Raw genomic sequence first — 15,880 nt, 5'->3', positions numbered from 1 at the left:
TGGGCCTTCACTGCCTGTTACAGGGATAGCTTTACTTTTTACTTACACTAAAAGTGTTTATTGCGATCTAAAAATGTTGCTACAATGCAACATGATGCTGAAATATAATATAATAACTTTGTTGTAGATTTCATACTTCCATCTCATGATTCTTCTTTTTGTACTCCATCACTATTTCATCATTCCATTCTCTTTGCTTGAAATTTCTATCTTCCATGGTTTTCTAAATATCTTTTATTCCACTCCCGCGTCACACAGTTAGTGTTCAGTGATGCAGTTGTTTGGTCCTCTACTATTTCTCAGCCTTTCGATGTATTCATATCGAACGAGGTTTAATTTTCTCTCGTGTCACACTGTTTCCTTTAACCTTCTCTGTTTCTCTTTTGCATTTCGTACCTGTTTGTGTCTAGTAATCTCCTGATTTCGCCTGAAATTCAGGGTTACTACAAATGAATAATTCTATTTAGAGACACTATATTATCCAAAATAATACACATATAAATATGATTCATACATGAAAAGAACCGCAAACTGACCAAGTTTGCATCATGATACACCGGTTGGCAGCATGAGTGCAGTGCCTCACAAAATGGCGGCGATACTGGAAAAGAGTTTCTGTGTGATGGAATATGCGAGATGTTCGTCTATTATTGCAGTGTAGCCTGCATTAAGAGCAGAGCACAGAAAATAACCACCATGTAAACAGAGCATTCTGCGGTTGTATCGGTAGTTTAAGGATACTGGTTGTCTGTATAAACGGAAAAGCACGAGGCGACCAATACAGTGTTTTGAAATGGAATGAATCATTTTTAGTAACCCTGTATATCTGTGCGGTTTAAGTCATATTACGTTCAGGTAAGCCTAGTGCATAATATCTAAGTAGGCCTAACGGTTCATTCCTTTCATTCTATTCCAATTTGCTAAACTTAGTATAATCCGACGGAAAGGCTGGTAATGCTCTAAACTTTTGTGTGATTACTAGTTAGATATCTAGAAGGAGGCGTGTGTTTTTTTTGCGGTATCTTCAGGCGATTGTTACGATATTTCCTTAAAATAGCCTACAACTGCCTTCTTCTGGAATTTTATTTGATTGCTAATCATGAAGGAATGCCTACCATATTTAATGCTGATATCACCTAATAATTCCTTAATAGTGATCGCCTTCATCAGTAACTGATTCTTTTTCACGGAATGTATCAGTGTTCTGTTCTACAATGTCAAAATGCCGTAGGATCTACGTCAGTGTTAAAAATTATTTCCTCAAACCCTCAGTACACATCCACCTNAAACGTGAACCCACACTAAGCCTCTTAAAAACAGCCTTACTTTATTATTTTGTAACGTTGTTCGGAATACAACGCAGACAACCATCGTTATGTTTAATACCATATTTACTGCTCTGTGTAAAATATAGAGGGACCACCTATGAATTTTATATGAATTTTAATAGGATTTAAATGAAAGAATACAATGTTTCCTACGGAAGCGTTTCGAATTACCTCACGTGATCTAGGAATTCTTCAATATATACAAAATACATGTACATTCAAATTTTTAAACCCCCTTTGTGATAAAGAGCATGAAAAAAATTGTACAATACTTTTTATCCATTTACGAAGGTAAGTATATCTTGTAAATATAGCCAATTTTGTTGTAAGTTCTAATGGAATAATCACACAGCAGTTAGAGATAGCCAGCGTGTATATTCCATTCTTGAACAACAGCCTCATATTTCAGGGAATTTGGTTCAATGTTCCACCAGTTTCAGGATTACAACATTTTAAAATATTGCTGTTTGGGCTTTAAGCTATGCTTACACCATTTCTTTTCATGGAGGATTGTCATTTAAAATGCAGTTCGTCAGTGCTAATTCTCGAATTGTTTCACATATAATGATCATATACTTTTATCACCAAAGGCATGCTTTAAGCAATTGTTTCCCGGTGAGACTTCCTGGCTAGAGATCCAGAAATCCCGGGTTCGATTACCGGCGCTACCAGATTTTCTGAGAAGTAGCGGGTCTGGAACGGGTTCTATTCAGCCTTGTGTGGATAACTGAGGAGTTATTTCAAGGAAATAGCGGCTCCGGTCTAGAAAACCGAGATTAACGGCCGTGGGGATCCGTTGCGCTGACCACGCGAAAACCTCTATCCGTAAAAGTTGGCACTAACTTCCCCGGCAAGCGGTGGTCGCTCGGTCGGTATAGTTCGCTTGCAGACTACAGGCCACGGAGTTTATTTTTTGTTTCCCAGAATGATCACTGTGTACAACACTCGTTCGCCTTCATTTGTATCTTGTACTAATTCGTAAGCTCTCTTCTGGCTCATATGATTGTGCTATATAAATCGTTATTCTTCTTGAATTCCAGTATTTTCCAGTCTCTGATCACCAAAATCAGCTCACAGATCGGAGCTTTCTATCAGCGGAACAGCCAGGTTACACGTATCACAGTACTGTGACTATTCAAGCGACAATGAAAATCAGTCAACGGCACAAGTTACAGTTTTAACCAAGAATTAGGGGTTGGTGGACTCTACTATTGATTCTGCTCTTCCTAAATCCGCAATAAACATCCCTGACCCTCCAACCTCGTTAATTTGAATGCTTTAAGTGATTTTCAAACCCTTAGAAACTATTATCTATGTTTATATGCTGTGTTTTGTGTGTGTGTGCTGTGTTTTGTTGTTTGTGTGCTGTGTTTTGTTTGAACGTGTTTATGTATGTTATTTGCCTGTTGTCTTACTGTAGTAATGTGTGTTATTTGTCTGTTGTCTTATTGCAGTACCATTGCCACCGGGTGAAAACTCATTTGCAGTTAAATAATAATAAATATTTTAACATGAATTTTTTTTGTATTGTGCTTTCTGTTAGAGTGATGTTATTTAACTTTTAAACGATAAATTACCAGTCCCGAAATATGCCATTAAACAATATCCGCGTAGGTACATATTTTATTATTGTGTGCGTGGAGAAAAATATGTTTGATTCACCAGCCTTCGCCTTACACTGTGTTTTACACTGACGGAACTATCAATCATGCCGAGGAACACCTGTGTTTATACCAGCTGTGACGCTACTGCCTCTAACACTTGATTATGTTCTGAACAGACCCTGCTTCTCTTTATTTGTCCAGTGCATGAAATAAGCATCTCCTTACTCTGTACGTTGATAAATGATGGAAAATAATCAGAACCCATTACTATAATTAAATTTCATGCTACAGTAGCAAACAATGGGTTTAATCTCCGCTGTGCCCCTTTCGTCCACCCCGGAAGCAAATAATAGACGCCGCAGAAGTCAGTAATGCCTTTGTTCGTAGACAGTGTCTCATTATTTCCCTCACATTTTTGTCCTTAGCAGAGACACGCTTTTTGTAACAGTTGCCACCTACTTCATGTTCGGACTTGTTTGGTAAATTCTCTGGTGCAGTTGTGTCTGCACCAGTACCATTGGAAGGGCTGCTGTACAGCTTGCTATGGGTTCCTAGTCCGCCGAGAATCCAATTTGTAATAATATTCTCTATTATACGTAGTATAGCGACTGGCTACGGGCTGGACGGCAGAGGGGTCGGAGATCGAGTCCCATTTGGGTCAAGAATTTTCTCCTTTCCACCTCGTTCTGACTGGCTATGGGCCCCACACATTCTTTATCAAATGGATACCGGGGGCTCCTTCCCCGTGGGTAAAGCGGCCGGGGCGTGACGCTGACCAATTACCTCCACGTAGATCCAAGGTCAAGAAAATGTGGCTCTATACATTCACTCCCTCATGTGCCTTCATTGCGTAATGATTAATTAGTTAAGTACAGAGACAACTTTACATTTTACCTTTTATTCTTTATAATAATTTTATCTACACTAGAGACGTGATAGGTTAGCAGACCTACAGAAAGAACTATTATATGCTTCAGAGTCAGCTTAATTTACTTGAAGAAGAATATACTTATATCGCCATGTTCGTGTGTCTAATGGCATTTAAGGAAATTCAGGTATTATAAGAAAATAGCCCTAAAAGATAAATGTGTGGTTCTTGTTGAGAAGCTGATAGTCATTTTATGACACCAGAAGATTTCTTTCCCTGTTAATAAGAGCTTTGTCATTGGGCCTTACCTTCAGCCAGTTGAATCCAACCTACAACCTCACGTCCTGTGTATTTAAGATCTGTCTTAATATTATTCTCCACTTCACCACTAATTCCCAATTGTACTTGTATGTAACAAAGTTAAAGCTATCCTTCTAACGGGTCGTGGAAGCCGAGGCTCCCACATTATATAGACACTAGGCTCACAGATGGCGGTGAGGTTGTCAGCCTTACTCGCCGGCCACCCTATAACCCCGCAAAGATTCATGATACTCATTTCTGTTAGAGGCTGAGTCGACCCCAGGGCCATAGTGCGGCTGGAAGAATTAGGTAAACTGAAAAATCCAATTACCTTCCGTCTTATACTACATTAATTGTTTAGCAGAAGTAATATATTAGTTCAGGCCTATGAATTTTGCCAGACATTAACACTTTTTGTTGGTTTCAGGAACCCGAAGTAGGAATTTATATCTGAACCTAGCTGTTATGATTGATTTGTTTAAATTGTTGTCTTCGGCGTCTCAAATTGATTCGGTTGAATGCCTGAAGTTAGGCCACTGTCACGTTTTGCGACACGCAATTCACAGTCACGGCACTGTTCGATTTTGCGTAACGTATCCAATTGAAAAATAAAAGATCTGTTGTCAAATAACCCGGGAAGATTCTAACCACTACGTCATGAGTATTGTAGAAGAGTGACGTTTGACTATAAGCATTCGTAACCTCTGCACTAGATGAAAGAGCCAGATTTACGTTCCGGCTGCTCTGTCCCCTAGGGTGAAGCCCTCTAGTATATTGTGAATAGGCAGTTATGTGGGCCCGATACATTTTATGTTGGTGGCTTAGAGAAAGAAACCTAAATTATAAGAGCTTCTTTCTGAAACAAATTTTATGTCCTAGATTAAAGAGCCTATAGGTAGCAATGTAAGGCGTAGGTGGGTGGACAATATTAAAATGGATCTTAGAGAGATGATATGGATTGGATTGATCTGGCTCAGGATAAGGACCAGAGGAGGGCTCTTGTGAACAGGGAAATGAACCTTTGGGTTCCATAAAATGCTGGGAAATTCTTGAGTATCTGCAGAACTGGCGGCTCCTCAAGAAGGACTCAGCTCGGTTAGTAAGTAAGTAAGTATGGGTAGCAATGTGACTAGATGAAACGGTTATCGCTTTCCCCAAACTACAGCCCATGAATTCTTGGTTTCAAGCTTCGATGTATGAGCGATATGTCCGTTTTCCACAGATCATTATTCTGTCCGCTAGGTTATTATGGAACATGAGATTGACAGGTCATGTAGCGCGAATGGGGGAGACGAGGAATGCGTATAGGATATTGGTGGGAAAGCCAGAAGGAAAGAGACCACAGGGAAGACCAAGGCGTAGGTGGGTGGACAATATTAAAATGGATGTTGGAGAGATGGGATTGGATGGTATGGATTGGATGTATCTGGCTCAGGATAGGGACTGGTGGAGAGCTCTTGTGAACACGGTAATGAACCTTCGGGTTCCATAAAATGTTGGGAAATTCCTGAGTAGCTGCAGAATTGGCGGCTTCTCAAGAAGGGCTCAGCTCCATGAGTAAGTAAGGCTATTATGGAATAACTACGGCGAGCTACCTGTCACAAAGTTGGAACGGCACTCTTTTGCTCCGTCATACCTACAAGCACGGTACATAAGCGAATTTGTTTAATGGACATCAGTGAGATGATAGGAGAAGGTCCCCATGTAATTAAACCTGGGGGGTGGGAAGGTAAGAAGGAGAGGAAACAAAATTGTCTTAAACTACATACACAAAATACAATTATAGGACAAGAGAATGAAGGAGTGTGCTAAAGTAAAAGACAGAAACAGAAATGCAACTCATGTTTGAGAAAAAGTTGAATGGAATTTTGATATTTTTACACACATAAAAAAGAGTCGAGTTTTGACTGGCGAAGAAATCCTGTTAGATTTCCCTGACCTTTAGCTACAGAAGAAACCCATTAAAATATGCAATTTGAATGTAATTTTACAAAGATTAAAAGCAACATAAAACAAAAGGAAGGAATTTTGAAATTTATGAAAACATCATTCTAACTTAACCACCTTGACGTGTCATAGGCGTACCTTGTTTTGATATATATTTAAACACAGTTTATATTGTCATGTGTAGAGGATGTACGTTACTTATAGACGGGTTTTGTATTGGATGATTTGACTTTTTGACACCTCATACACACAAATCAGAAGTAGAAGTAATAGAGCGCTACCGCTAATCTCCGCTCTTTACAGTTCACTGACACACACAGACTAGTGTCTTCAGTTTGTTACAGCCTGACTAGCCGGCTCCTGGCAACAGATTTAACACAGATGCTGAGCGTCCGTAGGTACGCTGTTTTCCGCTGGTTAACTCTCTGCACCTGAACTCTCAAGTCCATCTTCCCAACTCTCGACTAACTACTCCATTGGAACTATATCCTTTTATAAACCCTCGGCTCGAACCGCACAGAAAACAGCTTTTTCTATTGTTTCATATATTCGTTTGCCGGAAATGCTCTTACTCAGTTGTTCCATAACAACGACTGTACGGGTCACATCTCATACCGTGACGCCTCCTCTATTGCTGCCTAAGGGCATTACCTAGCAATGGCTGTCTTTCTGTCTCCACAGTCCTTGCTTTGAGCAAATACGCCGCAGTATTTTGTATACTTATTTTGGTTATGGTTTCCTGTATTATGATATAATTTACTATTGAACATAGCCACATAACTTCCAACTAGTATTCATCAGATATTCGGTTTAATTCTAGCCTCGTTTAACGTATATTTTGAATGAGATCTCGCGAATAACGAGACAGGACTAGACCAAGATCATCTCCTTCACAGTCATTACCATCTTATGCAAGATCAGTTACACGTTTCACAGCAAAAAGTCAATTAATCAATAATATGCTTCAAGTCGACAGTGTTTAGCTTCTGTTATTATCTCCAAAGTTTTAAATAATTTGTCATGTATTGTTTGATAGGCTACTTTTAAATTGCCTATTTAACTCTTTAGCTTAAGTATCTGATATCTGTAGACGTTTACGGTTTCTAAGATATGGCTTACAAAACGTAGTCCTCAGAAATTTCATTTTCTTTCCGATTTTCTGAATTTAATTTGTTATTTTGTGTACTGGATTAAACTGGCTCAGCGTAGTACCAGTGGCGGGCTTCTATGAATATTGTAATGGCCTTCAGGTTCCATAGATGAGGAAATTTCATGACAAGTTGAGTAGCTATCCTTTTCTCGGGCAGAATTCTGTTCCACTCTTCAAACCATGTTTTATTTCTATAGTAAAAAGTAAAAGTAAAAGTAAGGTATCCCTGTAACAGGACGTGAAGGCCCATAGGGTTGTGAGACGTTGAGGGTCCCACATTATCTAGACAATCGGCTCAAAGATGGCGGTAAGGTTGTCAGCCTTACGCGCCGGCCGCGTTTTACTCCCCAGGAAAAGTATTTAATTAATTCCTGGTACTCATTTCTGTTAGAGGCTGAGTAAACCCCAAGGCCCAGTGCGGCTCGAAGGATTAGGTCAACTGAAAAGAAAATCCAATTACCTCATCGGGACTTGAACCCGCGACCTTCCGGCTTGTAGCAAATAAGGTGTTAATTCTGTCTTAATATAGCACTGATAGCAATATATGTGAAAATCACACCCTGACGATGTATTGTTGCCATTGAGAAGCAGTTGAAGTTTAGAAATAAAAAACTTCTAAATAATGGAAGAACATTCTTACGTAGAGCGAGAAATTAGAATTCATTTTAGTTGATATTGTATGTAGCTTTTCAAGATGCTGATTCTGCAGAAGGAAATTAGCATGATACATGCAGAGGATACAAAAATAATACTGCAGTATTCCTGTTTCATCCTCGGCCAAGAATTTTAGACGCCTCCGACAGATTGTCCAGAATCCTGGTTCTGAAGTGCTTACTTACTTACTCATGGAGCTGAGCCCTTCTGGAGGAGCCGCCAATTCTGCAGCTACTCAAGAATTTCCCAGCATTTTATGGAACCCGAAGGTTCATCACCGTGTTCACAAGAGCCCTCCACTGGTCCATATCCTGAGCCAGATCTATCCAATCCTACCATCCCATCCTAGCTCTAAGATCCATTCTAATATTGTCCACCCACCTACGCCTTGGTCTTCCCTGTGGTCTCTTTCCTTCTAGCTTTCCAACCAATATCCTATACGCATTTCTCGTCTCCCCCATTCGTGCTACATGACCTGCCCACCTCATCCTCCTTGACTTGATCAATCTAATTATACTTGGAGAAGAGTACAAGTCATGAAGCTCCTCATTATGCAGTTTTCTCCAACTTCCTGTGACTTCATCTCTCTTGTTCTGAAGGGCTGCTTCAGATAATTATTGGATATCATAAATTCAAATCTCTGAGCACAAACAATCTTTGGGTCTGACAAATGGCAATGTAATTCCGTTATAGTATTCCATATAACAGTATAACGTGTGATCTTACCGGGGAATGAATCAGAGATGTAAAAGCGGGTGCCACCGATGAAGGGAAGTCCCAAAGCGAACTGTGCCTTCAGTTCGTTGTAGCTCTCTTCGTCCGAAGGTAGCCCTAGCGAATCTTCTACTTCTGGCTGACCCTGCTCCAATGGATGAGTTTTCTCCTAAGAATAAGACATGTAGAAAATTAAGCAAACAGAAACGTTTATCAAAAACTTATAAAAATTATATTAGAGCTTTTCCATATTACGATTAAAATAACTGGCCAATACGAGATTTTCTATCTAATTATGCAGTCTTCTTTCTTCATATATAAAGATATGAGATCAACACTATTATTTGATGCTTTAAATTTTCTAAGAGGATCAGTAGTTTACGACTCAAATAATAGTAATATTTATGCAAGATATTTTAAAGTTTTAGCGTTGTGCTTAATATCAAAATTAGACATTAAGTCTTGTATTGAGAGTCAGTTGTTTTTACAAGTATGCCAAGCAGATGACGCTAGTGTATGCTAATTGTGATATAATATTGTGGTACACTACTATAGCAGGATAAGACATTTGATTTTTACAGAGGAATCCAGTTTATGATTGAAAGAATAAACCATCTAACGATCAGACCGATGAATAAATACGCTAACAGACGAGAGAGTCATTTAAAGAAATAATGAACTGATAAAGGAGTGAACGCATAAAAGAAAGAGCGAATACACTGAGGAAAGGATGAATGAATGAATTGTTATTACTGAATTCCTTCAATTGCAAAACATTGTGAGATGAGCTGTGTTTGTTTATTAGGCAGGAATAAAATTGTGGATAACCTCGTCAGATTCGCAGTGGAAGTTAAGACAGCGTACAGCATTTAAGACAGATTTAATTAAGCGCTTGAGCCACACATTGATAAATCAATCCACTGAGTATCGTGGTCACGTGTTTAACAAATTCTGTTGTATTGGGAGCGTTATACATCCAGATCTTGACCCAGAGACGGACTATCCTGAATTTTTTTTGCGGTTTTCTCAGTCCACTCCCCCATTAGGAAAATGGCAGAATATTGCTTTAAATTGGGCCACTAACTTCCCATTCCACATACAAAAAAAAAAGACTCCGTGGCTTTAGTCCGCAAGCGAACTATACCGACTGAGCGACCGCCGCTTGTCGGCGAAGTTACTGCCAGTTAGTGGATAGAGGGTGTCGCGTGGTCAGCGAATCCCCACGACCGTTAATTTCCGTTTACTAGACCGGAGCCGCTACTTTTCCATTCAAGTATCTCCTTAATTATCCTCACGAGGCTGAGTGGACCCCGTTCCAGACCAACTACGTCTAAGAAAATCTGGTAGCACCGAGAATCAAACCCGGGACCTCTGAATCTGTAGCCAGGACCACTTGACCACAGAGGCCGTCTCCCATTCCACATAATTTCCTAAACATTATGTACTAATATTATTCGATGAGATATGGTCTTAGCAATTGAAATCGGTAAGTAAACAAAGATAATATAAAAATAAATAAGTAAGTACGACATAAAAGGATTAAGTATTTATTTAATCATTGGATATCGATACAGGCATCCACACCGATTAGCATCCCTATTATCAGCTCCTAGGAAACCGACACCTTGTCCCAGAGAAACTAACAACTCTCGACGCATGACAGGAACCGTGTGCCCTTATCTGGCTCATTTCTGGACACTGCTGAGTTAACTGCTGTAGTCTGTACCATAGTCGAATGTGATGTTGCTTGCTGGAGTCGATAATTCGTGTGTGGATGGTTGACGTGCCTGGGCTTAATAGAATTTGGTGTTCGCCAGCACAGCTGAGTGACCGTCAGTGCGCGTGCTCCACCCACACTAAATCCGTGTACCTCAAATGAGTGACCAGATGAGTTCCGTGTTTCACGTCAGTTATGTTTATTTATTTGGAGAGACAGAAAATTTTCCGACCAAGTTGGCTCAAGCAGTAATTCTGGTTCATTTTTTGAGCTGTCCGATTAGAATCTCAGCCATACACGACAATCCTGACCAAACGTTTAGTGGTTTTCTTCAGCCCCTCAAAGAAAATTTCGGGATAGTGCCTGTAATTAGGTCACAACTCATTCCTTCACTATTCTTGTTAATTCACTATTCAATAACAACTTACCTTTAGATATAGTGCAGTCAAAGATATTGACAGAATTCTTAAATAAACCGTTAATAAATACAGATTAAGCCAGAAGTTTAGATATTTCTAAAGAATCTCATTCCTTTATATACAAAATAATTCCTTTGGCATAGCGATCCCAGTAACGCATTTTTCTGACCAATGCCCAATGATTGGGGACCCCGCGGTAGCGTAGTTGGTTGAGGTACTATACTACAAGCCATAAAGTCGCGGTTTCGAGTCCTCATGAGGTGGATTATTTTCAATTTATCTAATCCTTCCAGCCGCACTATGGCTCTGGAGTCGACTCAGCCTCTAACAGAAATGAGTACCAAGAATAATCCTGGGGAGTAAAGGGCGGCCGGTGCGCAAGCCTGACAATCTTACCGCCATCTGTGAGTCGATTGTCTAGAAAATGTGGGAGCCTTGACGTCCCACAACCCTATGGGCCTCCATGGCATGTTAGAGGGATAAATTTTACCCAATTTTTAAACGTTCAATTGACCATTAATGGTCCAGAATAAGCAAGACGGACTGGATCTGGGGCTCACCCAGCTTCCGGTTTTATTAATACTGATAGTTTCTTCAGTAGAGGTAAAGTGATTGTAGAGTGAACGTATTCACTCACCGCTATCTAAGTCGAGGTTCGCAATGCAAGAGGCTCTACAACCAATCACACGTTTCTCCGTGACGCATTGTTTTGGGACATGATTAATTTTAACATTTTAATTACAGAACTTACCTGCTTATTACAATTCCTAAACTTAACCAGTTTCTAGTTATTGATAATTTTTCGAAATTTTTCATTTTTCTAGGAATTAAACATGTACGATACAACAACATAGACTTTTACTCTACGCTAAATAATATAAACTGATTTTAATTTTTTTTTTAATTATAATTGTAAATTTAAGTTTTAAAGTTCAACCGATTTACAACGTTTTACATCTTAAGACCTACCTACCTACCTATCTACCTCCCACTCGGCGCTACAGCCCTGGGTGAGCCTTGGCCTCCTCTACAACCAGTCTCCATAACCAATGCATGACTTTTAAGACAAATATCCAAAATATAACGAAACACAAGTATTGTAATGGAATGCATGTTAATGAATACTAACATGCATCCACTAGAAATACAATTCAATAATGAATATTATATATCATGAAAAATTGACTGATGATGTTCTAGCTGGATCGAAACATGTAGCAAATATGGATAATAAAACGAATGATAATACAATAATATCTGTTATTTATGGCGAATTTGATGAGCTGACGATTGTACAATAATATTATATACGTATAATACACAGCAGGATGCAAACAACAAGGACAGTTAATAAAGTTATTTCAAATAAAAATTAGCTAGGATAGGAAACTGACCCAACTTAAATCATAGCATTAAAGGATCAAATGTGTTATCTATTGAGATTCTTGCAGAAAATGAAATATAGTTAAGTTTTTATTATGTAAGATTTGAGGCTTTCACGGCGGTGACTATGAAGAAAGCAGTCTTCTGGGAATTGGCACCGTGTATAAGTGGTGTTAACCGACGTTTCGGAGGAACGTATCGCCTCCATCTTCAATGCAGAAGAAAAATATAAGAATTCTGCAAGCGAAGAGACCGTGAGAACCTGTAAAAGCAGTCTGCTTTTTCTTCTACCCTGAAGATGGAGGCGATACGTTCCTCCGAAACGTCGGTTAACACCACTTATACACGGTGCCAAATCCCAGAAGACTGCTTTCTTCAAGTTTTTATTATGTTTTCCACGCTGCCTTGGAACACACATAGATTCCTACTTATGATTGGGGTATATTTCCCTGGGAATGAAGTCAGCTTGAACGTGAAACTAACCACTCGCTGTCGTTTTGTGCTGATGTTTATTTTGCATAAAGTTTTACCTACTTATGATTGGGGTATATTTCCCTGGGAATGAAGTCAGCTTGAACATGAAGCTAACCACCTCTTTACCTCTTAAATTTACTAAGCGCCTTCATTTCATTCTACTTACAGGTAGGTGCAGAAAACCCGAATCGTATCATCGCTATCTTAAGTTAAAGAAGTTACTTAACTTACCTGCTGAAGAAGCGCATTAAGTATCTGCTCGTCAGTGGGCACCATGTTGTCTTCCAAGTCCGGAAGTGTTGTCCCCAAGCGCAGGAACGTGAAAAGTAGCAGAAGACGAGTCGCCATCTGGAGCAGGGTAAGTTAAACGTAATTACGCTGATCTCATTAATCACATGAAAGACATTAACGAAAACTTAGTGATGCTAGTACAGGCGAACTGGCCCTCCCGAGGCTTAGCATGCTGCAAAGATAAATTAGATTTGTTACAGGCAGCCTGTAATATGAGACCTGAACACTGAATAAACAGACTGACGTGTGTATGTAACAACTGGTAGCTCTGGTGTCTTGACGGATCTTGGATCACGTGGGTGTACGATTCAGTTCTCATATGGAAAATCGTCGTTGAGATTAAAATTGTGTTATGGTTGCTGTGTTTTACTGGCTCACCTACCTACTCATGGAGCTGAGCCCTTCTTGAAGAGAAGCCAAATCTGCAGCTACAAAAGAATTTCCCAGCATTTTATGGAACCCGAAGGTTCATTACCGTGTTCATAAGAGTCCTCCTCTGATCCCTATCCTGAGCCTGATCATTTCAATCCATACCATCCCATCCTGTCTCTCTTAAATCCATTTTAATATTGTCCACCCACTACGCCTTGGTCTTCACAGTGGTCTCCTTCATTTTGGCTTTCCCACCAATATACTATATGCATTCCTTTTCTCCCCCATTCGTGCTATATGCCCTGCTAACCTCATCCTCCTTGACTTGATCATTCTATTTTATTGGCTTTGTGTTCTATATTTGTTTTCTTGCCAAGAACTAACTGAAGATTTGTGACATCCATTGAAGTGTCATACCTCGCACTGAAGAGGAAATATACAAGATTCGCAAGTATGAGATGCCTATCGTACATGAACTTGAAGAATTATTAAGTAACCAATATATACATTTTGCAAGTCGATGTATCTGCATATGTACTTAGTTCGTTCCTAATAATCAAGATTTCAGCAACACTGAAATCTGTCCATGTTACGCTGTACGTGTATTCATCGTTATGAATTCGAGGGATATTAGAGGTCTGTTCCCATGGACATCACAAATTAAATCAATATTGAATGCATGAATGTTAACTAACTTGGATAACAATTTCACAGGTAACAGACAATGAGACACCAGATGGATACATGCATAGTCCTGGACACACGCACATTGGTAAATACGTTACATACCCACACGAGCACAGGAAACACATGGAAATCAAAACCCGTCTGAAACAGAAGATGAGTTAGACTTAAAGTAAAAAAGTAAAAAAAAAGTAAAGCTATCCCTGTACCAGGCCGTGAAGGCCCGTAGGGCTGTGAGACGTTGAGGGTCCCACATTATCTAGACAATCGGCTCAAAGATGGCTGTAAGGTTGTCAGCCTTACGCGCCGGCCGCGCTTTAATCCCCAGGAAAATTATTTAATTAATTCCTGGTACTCATTTCTATTAGAGGCTGAATCGACCCCAGGGCCATAAAGGCAAATATTTTTTATTTCCACAGAAAATACTGCAAGTCAGTGTAAAATTACAAGAGCTTAACACGGAAAGCGTGAAATGAAACAAGAAAATATCAACAAACTATCCGTTCTACCTAATACTTGTTTCCTGTTCTTTCTGTTTCGACTCAGAAGATGGAGGAGATTTGTCTCTCCGAAACGTCGGTTTACTTTCAACGGACTATACGATGTTATATCCCAGAAGATAATACTCTTTTACAAAATTAAAATCATGTATAAGTAAATGTAAAAGTATCCCTGTAACAGGCCGTGGAGGCCCATAAGGCTGTGAGATGTTGAGGGTCCCACATTTTCTAGACAATTGGCTCATAGATGGCGGTAAGGTTGTCAGCCCTACGCGCCAGCCAACCTTTACCCCCAAGAATATTCCCGGTACTCATTTCTGTTAGAGGCTGATTCGACCCCAGAGCCATAGTGCGGCTGGAAGATTAGGTCAATTGAAAGTAATCCAATGACCCCATCGGGATTTGAACCCTCGACCTTCCGGCTTGTAGCATAGTGCCTCAACCAACTACGCTACCACATGCCCCAAATTATGTATAAGTGTATCATCATCATCATCATCATCATCATCATTATCATCATCAGTAATCTGTCAAGACGACAGGTCCACAGTCTCTTCCAAAACAATTCCTCCACTTAATGCGATCTAGAGCTTTCTCCTTCAAATGACAGTATCCTCTTCTGTCCCCAAGGTCATCCAGCATCTTCTTACGTCTTCTTCCTCGTCTTCTTGTCACTTCTATCCGCCCATCTATCTTTCCTTCGATAGCTTCTTTTAGAAGGCAGTTTCTGCGTAAAACATGACCAATCCAATTAGCCTTCCGTTTTCTTATTTCATGTAGGATATTCCTCTGCTCACTGACTCTAATTAACACTTCTTCATTTCTCACATAATCGGTCCAACTGATCTTCTCCATTCTTCTCCAACACCACATTTCGAAACTTTCCAGATGTTTCTGATCTACTGCCCTAAGTGTCCATGTTTCAGCCCCATACAGAGCTATGCTCCAAATGTAGCATTTCACTAGTTTCTTCCTCAAATTTAAGTCCAATTTGCTGGTAAAAAGATTCTTCTTCTTGCTAAATGCAGCTTTTGCCATGGCAATCCTGGATTTAATTTCACAAGTACACCTTCCATCATCTGTTAACAAGCTACCCAAATATTTAAAATATTTCACTTTCTCCAGTTGTTTTTGGTCTATCTTTATTGTGACTGGGGTTGGTTGTCTCGAAATTTTCATTACTTTTGTTTTCTCCACATTCATTTCCATGCCATAGCACTATATAATAAAAATATTTAATTGTGACATGTAGGAAGATGATACCAGATATTTATCTTCTCGCAGATATTCTTGTGCTGTAGTTAGATTTAGGTCGTTGTAAGAACATGCAAGGGTAACTATCTTACTCCGTGATTTAGGGTTATTTCTGAGAAACTGATAGTCGCTCAGTTCGTTATGAAATTATGTGGCTGTGTAGAACCTGTCCATAACCTCCTGCAATTAGACCCTATGCCTATCAGGATGAATTCAGTCCA

At 39.6% G+C, this 15,880-nt stretch overlaps 1 protein-coding gene and 1 long non-coding RNA gene across 2 annotated transcripts in view; one reads left to right on the top strand and one right to left on the bottom strand.

Moving 5' to 3' along the window:
• Positions 1-15,880, top strand: part of LOC117283036 — a 289,651-nt gene that overhangs the window by 73,681 nt on the left and 200,090 nt on the right. The gene's annotated exons all lie outside the window — the stretch shown is intronic.
• The window catches only part of LOC111873769, a 143,466-nt gene that overhangs the window by 8,695 nt on the left and 118,891 nt on the right, over positions 1-15,880 (bottom strand). Inside the window, exons 2-3 of the mRNA XM_023868717.2 lie at positions 12,790-12,906; positions 8,578-8,734 (exon numbers count right to left, since the gene is read on the bottom strand). Coding sequence (XP_023724485.1) covers positions 8,578-8,734; positions 12,790-12,906 — 274 coding nt within the window. The remainder of the gene's footprint in view (positions 1-8,577; positions 8,735-12,789; positions 12,907-15,880) is intronic.

The sequence above is a fragment of the Cryptotermes secundus genome, unplaced genomic scaffold (genome assembly GCF_002891405.2).
Source record: "Cryptotermes secundus unplaced genomic scaffold, Csec_1.0 scaffold142, whole genome shotgun sequence".
Classification (NCBI taxonomy): domain Eukaryota; kingdom Metazoa; phylum Arthropoda; class Insecta; order Blattodea; family Kalotermitidae; genus Cryptotermes; species Cryptotermes secundus.
The sequence above is the reverse complement of the archived record's forward strand: the minus strand, read 5'-3'. Positions and strand labels throughout refer to the sequence as shown.